Below are 24,121 nucleotides of genomic sequence, written 5' to 3'. Positions count from 1 at the left end.
ATTTTGCATATAAATTCTAAAAAATGTGAAAAATAAAAAGGTAAGAGAATGAAATCACCCACCCATCCAATATAATACAGCTCTCATTTTTGTGTATTACCTTACAGTCTCATATTTAGATTTTGTTTGGTATTTGTAGCTATCAGGTATTACACATATAACTTCGTAGTCTTGAGTTTTTGGCTAATTTTATGATTCATGATTACTATGAAAAATTTGTAGACACATAAGAAGCATTTGTAATCTGTTATTGAGAGAGAACCTTTATTAATAATGTGTTATATATCTGTATAGCCCCTATTCATGTATATTTGTTTGTCTACCTAACTGGGATCACTCCGAACATACTTTTTACACCTGTATTTTCAAACAACAGCTGAGTAAACTTCCACCTGATATTAAGTTTTCTTTTCCTTGCATACTAAGTTTTCTTTTCCTTGCCGCATTTCTAAGTGTTGGTGTTTTCCCCCCATCCATAGGTCCTAATGCCCCAAGCCAAGTTCCATTGGTTCTTCTTGAGGATGTATCAAATGTGTATGGTGATGTAGAAATTGATCGTAACAAACATATACATAAAAAGAGGAAACTAGCTGAGGGAAGAGAAAAAACCATGGTAATCCTTTCAGATATGTTTATTAACAGATTATATGTTTGTGGTTTGCTGGAAATGAATGTAAAAGACAGCTTTGGAGCTAAATTGATAAAGTTTAGGTCTTTTAATTACAATTACTGTTTAAATCAGCAGTTCTCAACTGGAGGTGATTTTGCCCCCTCACCCCTCAACCCAGGGACACATGGCAATGTCTGAGGACACTTTTTGATTTCCATGGCTTGGTGGGGAGGAGTTGCTGTGAGCACCTGCCCTGTAGAGGCGGGGATGCTGCAAATAGTGCAAGGCACGGGACAGTCCCACCACAAAGTGCTGTCTGGCTCAAAAGGCCAATGTTGAGAAACCCTGGTATAAATTAGTCCTACCTGTTGTGACTGAATGGCATCAATTAAAGGTAAAAAGCAAAGCTAGATGAACTACACTGAACATCTAGACAGGGTGCTGTGCTTAGTCCTGGCCTCAGAATGGAAAGGGTGAGGTGGTCCGGCTGGGAAGTTGTTACAAGCCAAGGGGAGACGTTGCAGAGGTTTCATGAAGGAGGTCAGCATTTGAAATCAGCTTTGAAGTATCTAGATAGAGGAGAGGGTTTTGTCATTTAGAGTTGGAGGGTGGATTTTGTGAAGAGAAGACAGTCTGCACAAAGATGTGGGAGGCCAGAGAATGTGAAGACCCATTGGTCTTCTGAGGGGGCCAGGCAGCGGGTCTGGGCAGAATAGTGATTTCTAAACTTATATTAAAGCAGAAGAACCTTTCAGTGAATGCTTTCATGGAGGCCCAGTTTGTAACAATATGACAGCGGAGGTGCTCTAGGTCAGGAGTCAGCAAACTTTTTCTGTGAAGGGCCAGGAAATAAATAGTGTAGACTCTACAGGCCCAACAGTCTCTGTTGCAGCTACTCAGCTCTGCTGTTACAATACAAAACAAACAAACCATAGACAACAGTAAACAAATGAGGTGGCCATGTTCCAATAAAACTTTATTTATGAAAATAGGATCTGGTCTGCAGATCATAGTTTGCTAACCCATGCTCCAGGTGAAATACTGCAGGGGAGCCTAGAGTCTCACCCTCCTTCTGTCCCTTCTCCTCTCCTACCACTTCTTCAGACCCTGAGTTATACTCACTAGCCCCAGGCATGAGGAGATAATGTGCCTTAAAATCAGTTCAATCTGATGTCTCTGTAAACTGGACTGTATGATAAAGAATGGAGCAGGGACGACAAAGCCTTTCTGAAGGCTTGTAAGGTTATTAAACCTTCTGATAAACTCATTTGTTTCCTCCCAAAGAAAAACCCACACATGCACAATTTCGGAAATCATTTCCAAGGTTGAAAGATGCTTTGAAATCCGGCCATGAGCCCTAGGTTCAGAACTCTGCTAACCATGCTTTCCCAGATGCCCTCTGATTCATTTTTTAAAAAGATCACTAAGGCTGCTCGGTAGCTACTCTCTCCTGACTGTCCTGGTGGGGTCACTCGTTAGCTCTCCCTTCTGGTTTCTGTGAGTGTGTGGTTTAACTGGGCACTTCACACTAAGACCACAGTCATCCTTCCTGCCATGTGGATAATGAGTCGTCTGATACTAGTTTTAACTAAAAACAGTGCCATGTCCCATATAAGTCAGTATAAATAACATGGCTTCCTCAGTCTGTTTCTCTCCGTCCCCGCCACCTGCTCCCTGTCCAAGCCACTCCAGTCTTACATACGTCATCGGGGGTGTCCTCTTGTCTCCCTTCATGCACTCTTGCTCCCTACCGTCTCTTCTCTACCCAGCAGCTGTAGTGATGTTTTTAAAACCTGAGTCAGACTCACTCCCCTGCTTTACCACCTCTAGTGGCTTCCCATCGTGCTGAGAATGAAATCCAAGCTCTTCACTGTGGCTTCAAACCCGTTACTGAGCAAACCTTTGTGCGCCGCAGACGTGCTGGCCTCTCTGTGCACCTCCAGTGCTCTGAGCCCCTTTCTGCCCCTGGATCTCTACCCCCAAGCTGTGCCCTAAGGTCGGAGTACATCTCTCTGCCAGGCTGTGTCCTTGTCACAGCTCTCAGCCCAGACATTTCTCCCTCTGAGGCCTCCTCGAAATACCCATCCAGTTTTCTTTTCTCTTTCTGTTACTCTGATTCTGCATCGCCCTTATTGTTGTCTGTTTTCTTGTTTCTTCGTTGGCTGGTTTACGGTCTGCGTCTCCTGATGAGCTCTGTACAAGCTCTGTGGGGCCAAGGACACTGTCCGTCTTGTACCCTGGACATCTGGACAGTGCCTGAGCTGCAGCTGGTGAATGAGTGAATTCCCACTCTTCCCTCTCAGCCTCAGCAACCAGGCCATGGCATAGCTGTTTAAACCCTCCAGCTCCCTGGTTCCTCCTGTGTCTCATCTCTTATGGGTCATCTAACAGGCCCTGTTCTCAAACTCTGGCCCAACCTGGGTTTCCATCCATTTTAGTTTTTACTCTATTAACTGATTTTTCCTGTGTCCCACAGTCTGCCCCCAACCTGCTACAAGTCCAGCCCTGTCTGTTTGAGCCATCACAGCAGAGGACGTCAAGCTCAGCTTAGAGATACATCTTATTTTACCCATGGTGTTCTGCTTCTTTTAATAACCGAACATCTGGAGATTGGGAGATTTCTCACAACAGTTAAGATATCTGAATTCCTTAATAATTGGAATATTTGATACACTCGACCCTGATGCTGGCGCACAGCTGGGGCCAGTTGGAGGCTGCCCACTTCAGACGGGCATATGTTCTCCACCCAGCCTGATTGCCTGGCTCATGTGACGTGCCAGGTGGCTGGAGCTGGGGGACTGTCCTTTCCTGTGGGCCACGCATTCTCCACCCGCCCAAACTTGGTGTATGTTCCCTGTAGTCAGGGTTCTTGCTTACAGCATCCACCCAGAACTCCAGAGTGTACTTCTGCATTTCAAAATCAGTTTCTCTAAATTTTAGAAACTCTTTGGAAACTATTCTCACATCTGAGGTCCCTTCCATAAACTCCCAACCTTGTTTTGAGGCAGGAATGTTTTCTATAAAATTGGAACAGAGAATACCCCATTCATATCAGTATATCCTATTAGATTGGCAACATGTGGCAAGGAACTTGACCCTGATGAAGTAGGATACCTAATAGGTTTTGATTGTGAAAGGGATCTGGGTATCTGTCATTACTGTGGGAGGGTAAGAATAGGGCAGCTAAGTAGAGTCGGCAGGGAGGAGTCCCAGGCATCAAGGACTAGCAGGAGAATACCAGGCTCTGAAAGTAGGGGGAGAGATTCTGCTGGGTAGTGGGAGGGAGGTGCTTATTTTTTCTGAGGTCAGCTTGAGGAATGGAGCTTTTAGCTGAAATATTTGTACATATTTTCAAATGAGCGTAGTGGGGTGAAAATCTTCAGGGAGAATTGAATTGGGGTCATTAAGTTAGTCAAATAGCCTAGGTAGAATAAAAGGGTCAAGAAATTCTCAGCAAAGTAAAATTAAGTGGAGCTGTTTTACCTTGACTATTTTTTGGCAAAACGTCTGACCATGCTCACTGGCACTTACATGATTGCAGTTCTCTGAGACCTCTCTTTGGCTTTATATTTCTTGAGATGAAGAGCAAGAAAAGTAGGGCTCTTTATTGTAAATACAGAAGGCATTACTAGATAAGTGCAGGCAAACATAGTTCCTGGCCACCACCGTGCAATGGGGCAGCAGAGCTAGAGAGGGTGGCCGTGGGAGGAGGGATGTATAGGGAACAAAAGATTAGTAAGAGTCATTTCTCCGATTCTTAGGGCATTTGGGCTTTAATTTTATTCCTCTACATGATAAACTTATTTGGAAGCAAATTAAATTATTTCACATATTGAAAAAAAAACTATAAAACATATGCCACGTAAGCTGTATCTCTGAATGTAAAACTCTAACTTGGGGTTTTTAATAACACTTAAATTTTTTAAACTATTGGAAGTTTTAACTCCATAGCTTTACTTAGAAACCAACATAAGCTTAGAATTTATCATCAGAAAAACATAAGCTTAGTTTTTAAGGTAAAAATTGAATGTGTGAGGGTGAAAAGATACAAAATTTATGCATTAATTTTTAAAGCCAAATTGTTAAGTTTCAAAAAATTATCCTCATGATAGTATCCTTTGATATATATATAATCTATACAGTAATCAGAATTGGTGATAATAAACATAATTTCCGAGTAGTTTACCCTTGAACAACATGGAGGTAGGGCGCCAACCCCCCACATCCTGCACAGTCATAAATCTCTGTATAACTTTGATTCCCCTAAAACTTAACTACTAGTAGCCTCCTTTTGACCAGAAGCCTTACCAATAACGTTAATGAGCCTATATTTGGTATGTTCTGTGTATTATATGCTGTATTCTTATAACACAGTAAGCTGGAGAAAAGAAAATGTTATTAAGAAAATCTTAAGGAAGAGAAATACATTTACAGTGCTGGACTGTAAAAAATCCATGTGTCAACGGATCTGTGTAGTTCTAACCTATGTTGTTGAAGTGTCACTTGTATATGACTTTAAGTTAATCACCTTGTTCACCTTCTAAGCAGAGTTCAGACGACGAAGACTGTTCAGCAAAAGGGAGAAATCGTCACATCGTAGTCAATAAAGCGGAGCTTGCTAACTCCATTGAAGTGCTCGAGAGCTTTAAGCTAGCCAGGGAGAGCTGGGAGTTGCTCTACTCCCTAGAATTCCTTGACAAGGGTAAGAACATGCTTGTCACATTAGTGCTATTTCATGTGTTATATAAAATCATTGTGCTTAAGAAAGCGTTGTTCCTCTTGGAACATCAAGACACTTAGAGCTTAATTGCTTATAGTAGTTCACACAGTTAATAGGATTCTTTTTTGAGTAGACTTATTTGACTTTTTTAAAAAATGAGTAAAACTATTGGCATTATTAATATTGAAATGATCAAAAAATATTCAAATGATCATTTACGTCTTAGCTTCTACCCTTGAGTGTTTTGTTTTGTTTTTTTTTTTTTTTTTAATATTTATTTATTCATGAGGGGCGCCTGGGTGGCTCAGCGGGTTAAGCCGCTGCCTTCGGCTCAGGTCATGATCTCAGGGTCCTGGGATCGAGCCCCGCATCGGGCTCTCTGCTCGGTGGGGAGCCTGCTTCTTCCTCTCTCTCTGCCTGCCTCTCTGCCTACTTGTGATCTCTCTCTGTCAAATAAATAAAATCTTTAAAAAAAAAAATATTTATTTATTCATGAGAGGCAGAGAGAGAGCGGGAGAAAGAGAGAGAGTCAGTCAGTCAGAGGGAGAAGCAGGCTCCCCACTGAGGAGGGAGCCTGATGCGGAACTTGATCCCAGAACCCCAGGATCATGGCCTAAGCCGAAAGCAGACGCCCAACCATCTGAGCCACCCAGGTGCCCCTACCCTTGAGTGTTTATTATAATTAGACTTGGGGTGGAGTTTGAGGGAGAGATTTTTGGTCTTTTAATATTCGTATTGCTGGCCTCCTTTCTTTTTCTTGCTGGGTTTGTTTTGTGCTGTTAGTGGTTCTGTCCTGCCTTGTATCTTTCTTAGGTCCTGTGTAGCTAATCTTACAAAAGGTAATGCTATTTTTATCTGCATTAACTCCATTGCCTGAAAAACTCACCCTACCCAAAGCCTGTTTTCCTTTGAGAATACAACTATTAAGTATTTCTTCATTACTTAGAAATCACTAGTGCGTTGCTAAGCTATGGATTTTTACTCTACTTTGAATCAACAGTGTATTTTTTACTGTACTTCTGGCCAGTGGGCCTTCATCCCTTGGCCTGCCATCACGTACCTATGCACAACCCTCGGTCAGGTGTGTCATGTCATTTTTTCTAGGTAGAAAGAGCCTCACTCCCTCTGTCCCGGTCACATCTAGAATTGTAAACATGTATGTGACCTTTCGGGGTGGGGGGTAGTTTTCCTTTTGTTATAACTTGGCTTTTTTTTTTTTTAAGATTTTATTTATTTATTTGACAGACAGAGATCACGAGTAGGCAGAGAAGCAGGCAGAGAGAGAGGAGGAAGCAGGCTCCCGGCTGAGTAGAGTGCCTGATGCGGGGCTCGATCCCAGGACACTGGGATCATGACCTGAGCCGAAGGCAGAGGCTTTAACCCACTGAGCCACCCAGGCGCCCCGTTATAACTTGGCTTTTTTAAAAAATGAGTAAAACTCTTAGTTTTTATCTTTGTTTTCCGAGCTGGCTGAAAATAAAACTATCTTTTTCTGAGGAGAGTAAAGTAATTTACAAGATAAATGAGGTAATATGTGGAAAACATTTTGAACAGCTCTCGGGATATGGTATGTGCTTCGTAAATGTTGAGGCCTAATAAAAATACTGCTTGTGGGTTACTGAAAAGTATTATATTCTAACTTTACTATCTAACTAAAATTCTAGATCATTGTTTTAGAAATGATCTAAAGGTCGATAGTTACTGTCCATTTTTTGGAAGTTTCTCTCCATTGTTTTGCTGGGGTTTTTTTTTTTTCTGCTTCTGTTAACGCGTTTTTTGGTAAATTTACTTTTGAATTCTCAGAATTTACAAGAATTTGTTTGGCATGGAAGACAGATACTTGGCTTTGGTTAAGAATCTTCCTCACTGACATGATCATCTATCAGGTAGGTAATGTATATTTTAAGTTCCTGAATGTGTATAGGATGATGATTTTCATGAACCGACCATAGCGTGCAAGATGTGTATGTTCCTTCTGTAGACTAGTCATACCCTGAAGACGTGTTCTGTCTTCAGTGGCAGAGGGATGATGGTCCTCTTTCATCTCAAAAAAAAAAAAAAAAAGAAAATGACAAGGCCGCATCTTCTTGTTACTTTCACTATGTCCAGCCATACCCCTCTGTAAAAGTAAGATTTTTACTTTCCAATAAGAGATGCATACTTCTCACCCGTCGTTCTCCACTGTGGTGAAGTCCTTCTGCTCTGCTCTCCTGTTCTCGAGCCACTTAGGCCTGGAATGGAGAGAGCTAATAATTCCCTAAGAAGATGGAGAGCTTCTAACCTCTGTTGTTGGAACAGATAGGTTGCTGCTTCCATCCTACATAAAGGAGAAAGGGTATTATTAGTAAAATATATGTAAGAAATGGTATATCCAAAATTGTATTTTATCCAAAAGCTTATTATTTTCTTTAGTCTTAGGACTTAAGACCCAGGGTGCCTGGCTAGACCTGTCGGTAGAACACGTGACTCTTCATCTCAGGGTCATGAGTTCAAGCCCCATATTGGGTGTAGAGATGACCAAAAAATAAATAAACTTTAAAAAAAAAAAAGAATTAAGACTGGAAAGAAAAATCTTTGTACATATAAAGTACCTGTATAGAGAACCCTCCACCTAGCTTTAAATAAGTGGGTTTGATTATTGCTAAGTCTCCTTTTTCCTCCTCAGATGATCAAACAGAGCTACCTTATCTGTATGCTTAATTAACTCTGGTGATTTTTATTTATTTACTAATTTGAGAGAGAGTGGTGGGAAGGGGGAGAGGGAGAGAGAGTCTTAAGCAGACTCTGTGCTGAACACAGTCCCAGTGCAGAGCTTGACCTCACAACCCAGAGCTCACAACCTGAGCTGAAACCAAGAGTCAGACACTTAACTGACTCTGGCACCCCAACTCTGGAGACAGTTTTTTTGTAAAGATTTTAATTATTTTTTTGATAGAGCACAAAAGAGGGAACACAGGGGGAGTGGGAGAGGGTGAGGCAAGCTTCCCACTGAGCAGAGAGCCTGATCTGGGGCTCAATCCCAGGACCCCAGGATCATGACCTGAGCTGAAGTCAGACACTTAATGACTGAGCCACCCCAGCACGCCCTGGAGACTTTTTTTAACGGCAATGTTTTTCACTTCTTTGCTGTTACATCTTTCTTAGGGTCAATATAAAAAAGCAATAGCGAGCCTGCATCATCTCGCAGCTCTCCAGGGATCGCTTCCGCAGCCGCAGATCACGGGACAGGGGACCCTGGAACATCAGAGGGCGCTCATCCAGCTCGCAACCTGCCACTTTGCTCTGGGGGAGTACAGGGTGAGTAGTGTGCACAGGGCTTCCTCTTTTCCTAGAGTGGCCTTTTAATTCAGTGCATGTTTATTTGAGAGCGGATTTTTTTCTGCCTAGATTTTGTCACCTAATCTAGTAAAAGTCTTGATAATTTTGTTTTACTTAGTTTTCTCTTTAGTTACAGCTTCCCTGAAGTTAGGCTGCGCTACTTTTCAGATTTCCTGTTCCTTTTTCCATTTTGTTGGAGGATGGCTTCTATTTTTCTTTACTTTTTTACCTGGAATCCCTTCAGAGCAGAATCAGTGCTATTGTACTTGGACAGAAGAGACATTTACTGAGTGGGAAATGGAGGAGTGCCATTAGCTTCTCTGAGCATCAGATGCCCTGAGTCTCCAGAGTTGGGGTGTCAGTTAAGTGTCTTGACTCTTGGTTTCAGCTCAGGTCATGATCTCCAGGTTGTGAGGTCAAGCTCTGCACTGGGACTGTGTTCAGCACGGAGTCTGGGTAAGACTCTCCCTCTGCGCCTTCCTGCTGCTCTCGAAGCATGCAGAGACATACGACTCTGCAGTCCACCTCATGGTGCTGCGGAGCAGCTACATACACAAGTCTGCTTCCTTGTGATTGTGAGCCCCTCCTACCGCAGGGCGCAGACCATATGCTTTACCTTTGAATCTCTCTTAGCACTAACCACAGAGGTCGGCACAGCTTTGAATTCAATTATTAATAAATGTTTGAATTCAATTAAAATGATAAGCACATCCTTTATTCTTTATACTGTATAAATTCAAGGCCACAACTGAACACACAAACTCTGATTTCTTTCTCATCTTTCTATGTGTTAAGTTGATTACTTTGTGATTAGTAACCCTGAATAAAGTTTTTGAACTTGAACTTTGAAATATGATTTATAATTTGCCATGATGATAATTAGGAAACAGATAGCATGTTAAGTATGTGCACTGAAAATTGAAAATATTTTTCTTCCATCATTATGTAATTATCAGGTACTAATTCTAAGTTTCAGTGAATTCCCTGAGAACTTGAAAGAGAACACATATTTACCCACTCAGATATCCATATATCATGTAGAATTAGAGAATTACACAAGGCACTGCTGTTCAGCATCATATTAGGGAATGTAAAATAAACAGATTTAAATAAGCTGGGCAAACGCATTCTCTTTGAGGGCTTCAGTCAAAGCTAATCACTGTTAGGCCTATATCCTTGGTTTCTAACTTAACCTGCCTCCTGGATCTCAGCTGCCTTCAGCTGTCTGTCTTCAGCTCAGACCCAGCATGTCCAGATGTGAGTTTCCTTCGTTCTCCGGTCATTAGGTATAAAACTCTCAGGTCATGGTTGGCTCTTACTCTGCCTAATCATTTTGATTCTTCCAGCATGAAGCTAATATCTTTGGTATAGTGCCTTTTGTTTCCTTGGCCACCATTCTAATCCTTGCTCTGAACTGAGTTTTTTGCCCCAGTTCTTCTTCCATCTTTGAGTTATGGTCATTGCTTTCAAGAGATTGCTGTCATTGTTCCCCTTAACAGAAATACTAACTTCCTCAGTGTCCAGAGTTGAACTATAGGCTGGGGGTGGGCATATAAGCAGGGTATGGGGAATGGGGGATCCCTGATTCAGGACATATAATTTGAGTTACAGAGAAAAGTGCAAGTATCTATTGAAGACAGTAAAAAATCAAATACTAAGTGGTATGCCCTGACATATGCACAGTAGGCATTCGGGAAAGGGTGTTTTCACCGGGGTCCATGTAGTCAAGGAAGGATTTACGGAAGATATTGGCTGGAGGTGGACATATGACTCTGCAGTCCACATCATGGCCCCACCACCTCTTAGCTCTATGACCTGGGTCACGTTACCTCACCAAACTGTCTAACTCCAGCATTCAAGTTCTGAACTACCAAGCTGTCGAGCTCTTCAAGCTGGAGATTCACAACCCTGTGGCCCTGGGTGGGTTCTGGATGTGCCAAGATACCAACCCTCTCAGTTAGCTGTGGCTTGAGGCAGCCAGAGCCCCCAGTTTAGTGCTGCCAGCTCTGAGCAGCCTTACAAATATTTCTGGATGCGTCAAGACATGGAAAAGGGTGGGAAGCATGGCTTTAACACTCTACTTCCTCACCTGTAAAATGGGGATAATAAGAAGGTTGTGCTAAATGCATAGAACATGTTCCCCAAATGGAATCTAGCTGTTATTAGAACAGGTAGACCATAGATGATGGCTCACTCACTATAGATCGAGAGCAATACCCCCCCAACGCCAGTGTGGCACTTGAGGCCTCCCTCAGCCACCAGCACTACATCAGACTGGTTTTGTCTGTGTTATTTCCTAAACCACGCCCTCCTTCCCCTAACCTAATCACCTAAACAATACCCAGCCCTTCCCCACATCTTTCTCTTCTCCACTAAAACCCTTTTTTCTCTTTTCCACATTCCAAATTCTTTCCTCCCTTTAAGGCTGAGATAAGGAAAATCTTCCTACCTTGTTTCTCCTTCATTTTACATTATGCTGTATATCTAATACAGACTATTTCAGTACTCTGTGTCCCATTTTGTTGATTTTTCTATTCAGTGAGTTAGTAAATGTCTTTAAGATGGGCCTACTTCTTTTGGATGCCACTGTGCTATTAAACGCATTGGGGATTTAGTTAATACTTGACTGATTTTTCATTTTTGTTTTTTTGTTTTAACAGCAAAGAAGGAGTTATTATTCCCCCAAAAGTCTAGTACCTCAATTCAATCTCAGTTACTTTTTCTACATTTTTGCTGTTGAGCAAACAGTAATGGTCTCGCAGAGTCTTGAGATAGTGCTACAGACTTCCATATGCACACATTGCCCAGTCGTCTGCTACACATACATTAGTGTTCTGTTGATTTGCTTTCAATGAGAAAATTTCAGATTGGTACCTTTTCATCTGATCTTCTTTAGATGACGTGTGAAAAAGTCCTTGATTTGATGTGCTACATGGTACTCCCCATTCAAGATGGAGGCAAATCACAGGAAGAACCCTCAAAAATAAAGCCCAAATTTAGAAAAGGTACAGTGCAAGTTTTATTCTTATTTTATAATATGGCTCTAGGACCCAAGGCTGGGAAATTCTTTACAATTCCTGATGAAATAATACTATGTGATCTGAGGGGTTTGACAAACTGTAAAAAAAGTTAATCTCTTGCCAAGCTTGTCCTTGGCACCAATTTCATAAGCAGCTGTAAATCTTTCTTCCAAAGTTGTCTTCATTTCCCAAGTTTGTTATCTCTGAGGAATATCCTGAACTCCTTTTCTTATCTCTACCAATTCTCGGAAAACTTGGCAATGATTAGTTAAGAAGTATCTCCTGTCATTTCCCTCTCAGGCTATTTTGAGCTTCACCTCAAGGAACACATTGCTTGAAAACCTACGTAAATTTAGTTGTAATGCTTATATAAGAAAGGAAGAGAGATTCACTGTCAGGGTTCTAAGTTTCCACATTAGAAGTTAGAAAAAGGTAAGCAAATGAAACCTAAAGAAAGTAGAAGACAGGAAATAATAAATGCAGAAATCAATGCAATAGAAAATGAAATCAAGGAAATTAATAAAGCTAAAAGTTGTTTTTTTGAAAGAAAAAAAAAGAAGATAAATTCCTAACAAGATTGATCAGGAAGAAAGTGAGCACAAGTTACCAATAGCAGGAATGAAAGGAGAATTGTCACTGCAGATCCTACTGCAATCAAAAGGACACTAAGAGAATAAATTACTCATAACTCTATACCAATAAATTCAACAATTTAGAGGAAATGGAAAAATTCCTTGAGAAACACAACTTGCCAAAACTGAAACAGAATGAAATAGAATATATGAATGTTCCTACATCTATCAAAGAAATTAAATTATTATCAGAAACTTTCCCACAGAACTCCAGATTGAAATGGCTTCATTGTGAATTCTCTCTAGCGCTTAGGAAGAAATAACACCAATCCTACACATACTCTTGGAGAAAACAGAGAAAGAGGGAATGCTCCCCAATTCAGTTTTTAAGGCAAACATAACCCTAACAGCACAACCAAATAAGAGCATTGCCAGAAAAGGACATTAAAGGCCAATATCCATCATAAACACAGATTCCCAAAGTCCTCAAAAAATCTTAGCAAATTACAGAGAGCAGCATATAAGAAGGGTAACACATATGATCAAGTAGAGTGTGAATGCAGAGTGGGTTTAACGTAGAAAAATCAGTCACTGTAATATCACCACTTTAGCACAGTAAAGGCGAAAAATCATGATTCTCTTAATAGATGCAGATAGGTTCCATTATGTTTGCATTTATCACTCATGGTTTTAAAAAAAAATCTCAGCAAGCTAGAAATAGTTGTTCTCAGCATCATCCTTAACTATGAAATAGCAAATACTTTCCCCAAAATCAGCAACGATACAAGAGTGTTTGCTTTTACCACTTCAATTCAGCATGCTGGACCTTGTAGCCAGCACAATAGGGAAGAAAAAGGAGGCATAAAAGTTGAAGACTGCTATCTTCGTTCACAGGTATGACTGCAGCTACATATGTGGTTATATTAGAAAAACCTACAGAATCTCCAAATAGAATAACATAAAAAACCATGAAATACTTTGGGAAAGATTTATTGAAAAGTGTGCAAAATCATGTTCATAGGTTGGAAGACTCATATTAGGATACTCATGTTAGGGTTCCAGTTCTCCCCAAAAGTACCTATAGACTCAGTGCAATCCCAATCAGAATCCCAACAGACTTTTTTTTTTTTTTTTTTTTTTGTAGAAACTGACCGATTTGATTCTAAAATCTGTCGGGAAGTGCAATCTAGCTAAAACAGTTTTGAAAAAGATAACAAAACTGGGCAACTTACCCACCTGATAGCAAGACTTTTAATAGAAAGCCACAGTTATCCAGACAGTATTGGCCTAAGAGTGGAAAATCCAGAAAGGAACCCATACAGATATGGTCAAATGATTTTCAGTGAAGGCACCAGACCAATTCTTTGGAGAAAGGAAGGCCCTTTCAGCCAATTGGTACTGGAACAAAGGCCCTCTGGTGTAGAAAGAAAAAGGATCCTCAAGCTTTATGTCACATTATTCACTAAAACCAATTTGAGATGGAGCCCAGACTAAATGGAAAAGCTAAGATTATAACATTTTTTAGGAAAAAAAAGTATTGCTGCCCATGTGGGGACCCTGCATGCAGCAGGCTTAGAGCAGCCTTCCTCCCTCCCTGCGAGAACCGGTGGGTGTGCAAGCCGCAGGAGCCTGCAGAGTTTGGTACACACAGAAATGTACACTGCTCTTCCCTTAGGGTTTCCTTAAAGGGAGAGGGACTGCAGTCTTTCAGCTCCAGTGCTGGAGATCGACCCTTTTTTTTTCTCATCTAGAGTGGCACAGAAAGCCTTTCGGGAACAAAAACCACATAGAGCAACTGGAAACAGCTTACTCAGAGCCCACGCCCTGGCAAGGGGCAATGCAACTCTCCCCAAGCAAAGATACCTGAGAATCTGGGCGGCAGGCCCTTCCCCCAGAAGATCAACTGGAACATCAGGCAGATGCCAAGTTTACAGAGCACACAGAACTGCCAAACTCCAGGGATGGGGAAAATAGTATATAGAATTCAAGGGTTTCTTTCCTCATGATTCGTTTATTTTTCAGTTTAAAATTTTCCTTTTCTTTTTTTTCCTTATCAACTATTTTCTTATTGGAGCAACTCTTTGTTTTTAAGTCTTTTTTAAAAAACTTTTACATTTACCTTTTATAAATATAGTCTTCCTTTTTTGCTTCCTTTCACTGTATTAAGTTTCATTTTTGTATATATATGTTTTGCGTTCTTTACAATTTTGGGATTTAGTGTCTTCTAACAAACAGACAGAATACACCCAGGACCAAGTGGATTGCTCTGTTTTCTTTTTTTTCCTTTTTCTTTTCTTTTTTGGTTTCTGACCTTTTTAGACTTTTCTAGTGTGTATTTGTCTTGGGTTGTGGTTGATATTTTTGATTTTGTTCTCTCACTCATTCATTCTTCTCTGGGTAAAATGACTAGAAGGAGAAATTCACAACAAAAGAAAGAACCAGAGGTAATACTCTGCCACAGATCTAAGCATATTGATATAAGTAAGATATCAGAGATGAAATTCAGGATATCAATTATAAAGTTAATAGCTAGGCTTGAAAAAAGCATAAAAAGCTCTAGAGAATCTCTTAGTGCAGAACTGAGATCTAATCAGGTTGAAATTAAAAATACTTTAACTGAGGGGCACCTGGGTGACTCAGTGGTTAAGCATCTGCCCTCAGCTCAGGTCGTGATCCCAGCATCCTGGGATCAAGCCCCGCCTCAGGATACCTGCTCAGTGGGAAGCCTGCTTCCCCCTCTCCCGCTTCCCCTGCTTGTATCCCCTCTCTCACTGTCTCTCTCTCTCTGTCAAATAAATAAATAAAATCTTTTTTAAAAAATGCTTTAACTGAGATGCGGTCTAAAAATGGATGCTCTAACAGTTTGGGTAAATGAGGCAGAAGAGAGAGTCAGTGACATAGAAAACAAGATGAAAGGAAGGAAGCTGAGCAGAAGAGAAAAACAACTAATGGACCATGAGGGGAGGCTTTGAGAATCAGCAAAACCGTAAAGCAAAACAATATTAGGATTATTGGGGTCCCAGAGGAAGAATAGAGAGGGACAGAAAGTATATTTGAGTAAATTGTAGCTGAGAACTTAGCTAATGTGGGGAAGGAAACAGGCATTCAAATCTAAGAGGTAGAAAACCCCTCCAAAATTAATAAAAATAGATCGTCATCCCAACATGCATTAGTGAAGCTTGCAAACTTCAGCGATAAAGAGAAAATCTTGAAAGCAGCTCCAGACAAGAGGTTCTTAACCTACAGGAGTAGGAATATTAAACTGGCAGCACACCTACCCACAGAGACCTGGCAGGCCAGAAGGGGTTGGCATGATACATTCAGGGTGCTAAATGAGAAAAACATGCAGCCAGGAATACTTTATCCAGCAAGGTTGTCATTCAGAATGGAAGGAGAGATAAAGAGCTTTTAGGACAAACAAACTAAAAGAATTTGTGATTACTAAACCAGCCCTGCAAGAAATATTAAAAGGGATCCTGTAAGCAAAGAGAGAGCCCAAAAGTAACATGGACCAGAAAGAAACAGAGACAATCTACAGAAACAGGGACTTTACAGGTAATACAGTGGCACTGAATTCATTATCTTTTGATAGATACTGAATGTAATTGGGCTAAATGCTGTGAACAGAAGACACATTGTATCAGATTGAATTAAAAAAAGCAAGAGCCGGGCGCCTGAGTGGCTCAGTGGGTTAAGCTGCTGCCTTCGGCTCAGGTCATGATCTCAGGGTCCTGGGATTGAGTCCCGCATCGGGCTCTCTGCTCAGCAGGGAGCCTGCTTCCCTCCCTCTCTCTCTGCCTGCCTCTCTGTCTACTTGTGATCTCTCTCTGTCAAATAAATAAATAAAATCTTAAAAAAAAAAAAAAAGAGCCATCCATATGCTATCTACAAGAGACTCATTTTAGACCTAAAGACACCTCCCAATTGATAGTGAGAGGATGGAGAACCATTTATCATGCTAATGGACATCGAAAGAAAGCTGGGGTAGCAGTCCTCATATCAGACAAATTAGATTTTAAACCAAAGAGATGAAGAAGGACTCTATATCACACTTAAAACTGCCTATCCAACAAGAAGATATAACGATTATAAATATTCTCCTACCTTGGGAGCAGACAATTATATAAACCAATTAATAACCAAATTAAACACATTGATAACACAGTAATAGTAGGGGAGTTCAACACCCCACTCATAGCAATGGACAGATCATCTAAGCAGAATATCAAGAAGAAAACAAGGGCTTTGAATGACACATTGGACCAGATGGACTTCACAGATAATATATAGAGCATTTCTTCCTAAAGCAAGAAAATGCACATTCTTTTCAAGTACACATGGAGCATTCTCCAGAAAACCTGGAAATGTACCCACAACTGTATGGGAAAATAACCTTTGACAAAGCAGATAAGAGTATCTAATGGAGGGGCGCCTGGGTGGCTCAGTGGGTTAAGCCTCTGCCTTCGGCTCAGGTCATGATCTCAGGGTCCTGGGATCGAGCCCCGCATTGGGCTCTCTGCTCAGCGGGGTGCCTGCTTATCCCCTCTCTCTCTGCCTGCCTCTCTGCCTACTTGTGATCTCTGTCTGTCAAATAAATAAATAGAATCTTTAAAAAAAAAAAAAAGAAAATTAGGAAAGTCTCAAATAAACACACTAACCTTACACTTAAAAGACCTGGAGAAAGAACAACAAATAAAGTCTAAACTAAGCAGGAGAAGAGAAATAATAAAGATTAGAGCAGAAATCAATGAGATAGAAACCAAAAGAATAGTAGAATAGATCAATGAAATTAAAAACTAGTTTTTGGAAGAATTAAAAAGATCTAAATTAAAAAATGACTTTAAAAAAAAATGACTGAAAATTGTCTTTAAAAAAATATATCTCTAAGACTTACCCAAAAAAAAAGAGAAAGGACTCAAATTAATCATGAATGAAAGAGGAGAGATCACAACCAACACCAAGGAAATACAAATAATTTTAAGAACATATTATGAGCTGGCACCTGGGTGGCTCAGTGGGTTAAAGCCTCTGCCTTCAGCTCAGGTCATGATCCCAGGTCCTAGGATCGAGCCCTGCATCAGGCTATCTGCTCCACGGGGAGCCTGCTTCCCCCCGCCCCCACCCTCCCCCGCCTGCCTCTCTGCCTGCTTGTGATCTCTGTCTGTCAAATAAATAAAATCTTTAACCAAAAAAAAAAAAAAAAAAACATATTATGAGCAACTATATGCCAGCAGTTTAGGCAATCTGGAAGAAATGGATGCATTCCTGGAAACTTATAGACTACCAAGACAGGAAGAAATAGGAAACCTGAACAGACCCATAACCAATAAGGAAATTGAAGCAGTAATCAAAAATCTCCCAAAAACAAGAGTCAAGGGCTGGATGGCTTCCCAGGGGAATTCTACCAGACATTGAAGGAAGAACTAATACCTATTCTTCTGAAGCTGTTTTAAAAAAAAAAAAAAAAAAAATTAAGGAAAACTTCCAAACTCGTTCTTTGGGAGGCCAGCATTGCCTTGATCCCAAAGCCAGACAAATATCCCACCGAAAAGGAGAATTACAGACCAATTTCCCTAATGAACATGGCTGCCAAAATTCTCACCAAGATCCTAGCCAGTAGGATCCAGCAGTACATTAAAAGGATTATTCACCATGACCAAGTGGGATTTATTCCTAGGCTGCAAGCCTGGTTCAACATTTGCAAATCAACAGCATGATACATCACATTCATAAAAGAAAGGACAAGAACCATATGATCCTTTCAATTGATGTAGAAACAGCATTTGACAAAATACGGCATCCTTTCTTGATTAAAATTCTCCACAGCGTAGGGATAAAGGGAACATACCTCAATATCATAAAAGCCATTTACAAAAAGCCCATAGTGAATATCATTCTCAATGGAGAGAAACTGAGAGCTTTTCCCTTAAAGACAGGAATACGACAGGGATGCCCATTCTCATCACTGCTGTTTAACATAGTACTAGAAGTTCCAGCCTCCACAATCAGACAAGAAAAAGAAATAAAAGGCATTCAGATTTTCAAAGAAGTCAAATTCTCTCTTTTGCAGATGACATGATAGTTCATGTGGAAAACCCAAAAGACTTCATACCAAAATTGCTAGAACTCATACAGGAATTCAGCAACATGGCAGGATATAAAATCAATGCACAGAAGTCAGTTGCATTTCTATACACTAACGAGAGAATTTAAGGAATTGATCCCATTTACCATTGTGCCAAAAAACCGTAAGATACCTAGGAATAAACTTAACCAAAGAGGTAAAGGATCTGTATTCTAAAAACTACAGGACATTTATGAAAGAAATTGAGGAAGACACAAAGATATGGAAAAACATTCTGTTCTCATGGATTGGAAGAATAAATACTGTTAAAATGTCTATGCTACCCAGAGCAACCTACACATTCAATGTAGTCCCTGTCAAAATACATTGACATTTTTCACAAAGCTGGAACAAACAATCCTAAAATTTGTATGGAACCAGAAAAGACCCCAAATAGCCAGAGGAATATTGCAAAAGAAAACTAAAGCTGATGGCTTCACAATTTCAGACTTCAAGCTCTATTACAAAGCTGTCATCATCAAGACAGTGTGGTACTGGCACAAAAACAGACACATGGATCAATGAACCAGAATAGAGAACCCAGAAATTGACCCTCAACTCTCTGGTCAACTAATCTTTGACAAAGCAGGAAAGAATGTCCAATGAAAAAAGGACAGTCTCTTCAACAAATGGTGTTGGGAAAATTGGACAGCCACATGCAGAAGAATGAAACTGCACTATTTTCTTACACCACACACAAAAATATTAGACTCAAAATGGATGAAAGACCTCAGTGTGAGACAGGAATCCATCAAAATCCTAGAGGAGAATGTAGGCAGTAACCTCTTTGACACTGGCCACAGCAACTTTTTGCTTGACATGTCTTTAAAAGCAAGTGATACAAAAGCAAAAATGAACTGTTAGGACTTCATCAAGATTAAAAATCTTCTGCACAGCAAAGGAAACAGGAAAACCAAAAGACAGCTACAGAATGGGAGAAGATATTTGCAAATGACATATCAGATAAAGGGCCAGTATCCAAGATCTATAAAGAACTTACCAAGCTCAACACCCAAAAAACAATCCAGTCAAGAAATGGGCAGAAGATGTGAACAGACATTTCTCCAAAGAAGACATACAAATGGGCGACAGACACATGAAAAAATGCTCCACATCCCTGGGCATCAGGGAAATACAAATCAAAACTACAAGGAGATACCACTTCACACCAGTCAGAATGGCTAAAATTAACAACTCAGGAAACAACAGGTATTGGCGAGGATGCGGAGAAAGGGGAACCCTCCTATACTGTTGGTGGGAACACAAGCTGATGTAGCCACTCTGGAAAAAGGTACAGAGGTTCCTTAAGTTAAAAGTAGAGCTACCCTATGACCAGCAATTGCAGTACTGGGTATTTAACCCAAAGATCCAAACGTAGTGATCCAAAGGGGCACCTGCACCCCAGTGTTTATAGCAGCATTGTCCACAATAGCCAAACTATGGAAAGAGCCAAGATGTCCATCAGCAGATGAACAGATAAAGAAAACAGTATATATATATATGTGTGTGTGTGTGTGTGTGTGTGTGATGGATTATTACTCAGCCATCAGAAAGGATGAATACTTACCATTTACATAGACCTGGAACTGGAGGGTATTATCCTGAGCAGAAGACAAGAAAGACAATTAATATATGGTTTCACTCTTAAGTGGAATATAAGAAATAGTACAGAGGATCATGGGGGAAGGGAGGGAAAACTGAATAGGAATTCATCAGAGAGGGAGAAAAACCATGAGAGACTCTTAAGTATAGGAAACACATTGGGGGTTGCTGGAGTGGAGATGAATGGGGGAATGGGGTAATTGGGTGATGGGCATTAAGGAGGGCACGTGATGTGATGAGCACTGGATATGCAACTGATGAATTATTGAACACTACATCTGAAACTAATGTACATGTTGGCTAGTTGAACTTAAATAAAAAATAATATGTAACAGAAAAGCAAACTATATGGTATAATACATAACTTTAAGTAAACATTTATTTTCATTTTTGAAAAAAGAAGAAAAGGTCTTTGTGACTGGTAGGTAGATTTATTAGGACACTAAAAATTTCCTAAAAGACAAAAGCATGACAGTCTTGATTATTACTGACTTAAAAAAAAGAAGAAGAAGAAGATATAGCCCAGACCCCTTCAGAAAGTGTGTCTCTGAAACAGAAGCAGATCAGGTGGCTTAAGACTGGACCTAGCTGACTTCAAGACTTATTTTAATAGAGGTAGTATAGTGTTGGCATAGAGACTGACTAATGGAACACAACAGAGAACTAAGAAACAGGTGGTATTCAGTGGGCCAAGAATGAGTTTATCCAATAAGTGGTAGTGAGGCAATTGATCCAAATATAAAAATAATAAAAACGTGATCTCGCCTTCACACTACACAAAATTATTTCAATTTTAAGATTTAAAATGAAAAGTAAAACTTTGAAGCTTTTAGAAGAAAGGATTCTTTGGGCCTTCTAGGTAGAGAATGATTAGGCTACAAAAACCACACAACAGAAAGGAAAAGGTAAGTAAATTTAGTCCCATTAAATTAAAATAGCAACAGTGGGGCGCCTGAGTGGTTCAGAGGGTTAAGCCTCTGCCTTCAGCTCAGGTCATCATCTCAGGGTCCTGGGATCGAGCCCTGCGTCAGGTGCTCTGCTCAGCGGGGAGCCTGTTTCTCCCTCACTCTCTACCTGTCTGCCTGCCTGCTTGTGATTTCTCTCTCTGTGTCAAATAAATAAATAAAATCTTTTTTTAAAAAATTAAAATAGCAACAAAAGATACTGTGACGAAGTGACAGGATAAGCCATAGCCTACAAGAAATTTACACAGCATGGAGAATCAACAAGAACTTTCTATCCAGGATTTTGAAAGAGCTCCTTCAAACCAGTAAGAAACAACCAGACAACCTGTCATAGAAAAACAGGCAAAGAATACAAACAACAGATTCACACAAGGAGAAATCCAAGTGACCAGAAACCATTTGAAAGGACTCTCAACCCATTAACAATGTGGGAAATTTGGGTTAAAAAACAGTAAGCTGGGATGCCTGGGTGGCTCAGTTGGTTAAGCAGCTGCCTTCGGCTCAGGTCATGATCCCAGTGTCCTGGGATCGAGTCCCACATCGGGCTCCTTGCTCATCAGGGAGCCTGCTTCTCCCTCTGCCTCTGCCTGCCATTCTGTCTGCCTGTGCTTGCTCTCTCTCCCTCTCTCTCTCTGACAAATAAATAAAATCTTAAAAAAAAAAAAAAAAAAAACCAGTAAGCTACCATATCAGACAGGTTAGAATGCAGGGTGGTAATACTGACTATCGGATGTGAAGACACACATTGTCCATCTCCTTCTGGAAGGTATATAAACTCATACCATCACTATGGAGACCAATTTAACCATTCCAGGTCAAACATCTCATTACCTAGTTACATACGTCTTCTAGTTAAATCCCGTAGATCAGTGCTTTTCAAACTTGGGTCCTCACCTCCCAGGTCATGAATTTCAACCGTTCTCTTTTTTTAATGAGATAGAATATAATATTATTATTAAAATGAGTCCTCCTGTGAAAGGGGCAAATTGTATTTCATGAACCTTCTGTTTTATACACATGAACATGTGTAATTATGTGTGTACAGGATCTCCATGATTTCTTGCTACTTTCATCCTTAGGGTAGAGAAGGATTTAGGATATAAAGAACACATGCCAGAAAAGAAAAGATTAAGGTCTTGGTTTGAAAACTGTTGCCTAAGGTTTTTTTTTTTCCCACAAGTTAACAAGAAAATATATATAAGAATGTTTATTTTAACATTGTTTGTAATAGTGAAAAAATGGAAATCTCACTGTCTACCATAAAAGAATGGGTAAATGAATTGTGTCATGTAAATAAATACTGCATAAACATTGAAAATCAATGAACTAGAGCTATCGGTATTCATATCAAAAACGGTTTGCAGAAGGATGCATACAGTATGACACCATTTATAAAGTAAACTGAAAACTTGCAAAACTTTCCTCTGTTGCTGAGGAATGAAAAACAGTGCATTCAGAATAATACTTTAGGGAGACGGTAAGAGGACAGCTGAAAAGGTACACAAGAGGCTTCAACTAAATTTGTGATACTTTATGTTAACGTTAATGGGGCGCCTGGGTGGCTTAGTTGTTTAGCATCTGCCTTTGGCTGAGGTCATGATCCTGGGATCAAGCCCCATATCTGCTCCCTGCTCAGCAGGAAGCCTGCTTCTCCCTCTCCCCCTGCTTTTGTTCTCTCTCTCACTGTGTATCTCTGTCAAATAAATAAATAAAACCTTTAAAAAAATTAAAAAAATAAAGGAAAACATTAACATTTTATAAGCTGAGTGTTGAGCACAGTATTACAAACACCTGTGTTTGTTTCTCTACATTTGAAATGTTTTATAATAAAAAGTATTTAAGCAAGGTTAGGAAAGAAGATTGATAAATGAAATCCAGAGATCATTCAAAAACCAGTTTCACTATCATGAAATACAGTCGTGGTTTAACTATATTTGAAATCATATGACTGTTGCTTATATTTTTTTCTGGAAAGTGTCTTAAATATATACTTTTCAAAGCCCTTTTCGTCACTAATAACAGAACTGTTGTGCCCTTTCGTCCACAGGTTCAGATCTGAAGTTGCTGCCTTGTACCAGCAAGGCTATCATGCCATACTGCCTGCATCTAATGCTGGCTTGCTTTAAGGTAAGCTGGACACTGATTGGCATGAGCAAAATTTAATTTGGAACACTTTTCTGATGATCTGGAGTGACTTGGTGGCATCGAGAGAGCACAGGGGCTAGCAATGAACAAATAGTAACTGTGGGAGGCATTAGGCACAAATGAGTAGGAAATGATCTCCATCCTAGAGCAGTTTTCAAATAGGCTTGGGACAGTTATCCGAATAACCTGCCTCTAGTGATGGTCAGTAAATAGTTTATGAATTTATGTATGTCAGAATATATTAGCTAGAAGAAAAATTGCAAATGCCATTGGGTTCATAGAGGGATGGCAAGTTTGTTATCCTAAAGATGTAGCAGGTGGAAGCGTTTCAGGCTTTAGGATGAACACCAGAGTCAGGAAGGTTTCCAGGCTGTTGGAAGAATGCCAGGCCCTTGGCTGCAGGTGTGTGAGCAAGAGAACAGCAGCATCCGGTCTCTGCTTTAGGGCTGTAATTCCCAGACTTCACTCATGGTCAGAATCCCTTGGGGCAACAGAAACTATTTAAAGTGTGATTGGGGGGCGCCTGGGTGGCTCAGTGGGTTAGGCCGCTGCCTTCGGCTCAGGTCGTGATCCCAGGTCCTGGGTTCGAGCCCCGCGTCGGGCTTTCTGCTCAGCAGGGAGCCTGCTTCCTCCTCTTTCTCTGCCTGCCTCTCTGCCTACTTGTGATTTCTGTCAAATAAATAAATAAAATTTTTAAAGTGTGATTGGGGGCTTAGCTGCTCACTGAGTCCTTGGGCCGGTTCTGCATTTCACTGCCACTTCCTTCCTTGTTGCTCACTGCTTTCTGCTCCCCAGTCCATGTTCTCCCAAACCTTTCTCTCTCCCCAGCCTTCTGGCCCACCCTTTACCCGCACTGCCCACTTCAAAGAAATCCCCAGATTCTTGTCTTTGCCACACAGAGCCATTCAGCTTCTGTTGCCCTTTTCCCAAAGCCAGAGCTTCAGGCCTGCCAGGCACGGCCCGCTCCCGTCAGGATGTTCAGTGAACACACTGCTAGTGACCTTGTTCCCAGCAGGGGGACCCAGGCTTCTGGGTTAGGACTCAC

At 40.6% G+C, this 24,121-nt stretch overlaps 1 protein-coding gene across 5 annotated transcripts in view; it reads left to right on the top strand.

Annotated features, from left to right (window-relative positions):
• Window positions 1-24,121, top strand: part of INTS10 (integrator complex subunit 10) — a 39,641-nt gene that overhangs the window by 8,418 nt on the left and 7,102 nt on the right. For 3 of the 5 annotated variants that reach the window (XM_047717252.1, XM_047717256.1, XM_047717254.1), the window contains exons 9-14: window positions 480-613; window positions 5,156-5,312; window positions 7,134-7,216; window positions 8,475-8,627; window positions 11,545-11,653; window positions 22,979-23,058. In XM_047717252.1, the coding sequence (XP_047573208.1) occupies window positions 480-613; window positions 5,156-5,312; window positions 7,134-7,216; window positions 8,475-8,627; window positions 11,545-11,653; window positions 22,979-23,058 (716 nt within the window). The remainder of the gene's footprint in view (window positions 1-479; window positions 614-5,155; window positions 5,313-7,133; window positions 7,217-8,474; window positions 8,628-11,544; window positions 11,654-22,978; window positions 23,059-24,121) is intronic. The other 2 variants (XM_047717253.1, XM_047717255.1) reach the window with 1 other exon arrangement.

Source organism: Lutra lutra, chromosome 2 (genome assembly GCF_902655055.1).
Source record: "Lutra lutra chromosome 2, mLutLut1.2, whole genome shotgun sequence".
NCBI lineage: Eukaryota > Metazoa > Chordata > Mammalia > Carnivora > Mustelidae > Lutra > Lutra lutra.
Note: the sequence above shows the minus strand (reverse complement) of the source record. Positions and strands in the feature narration are given on the sequence as shown.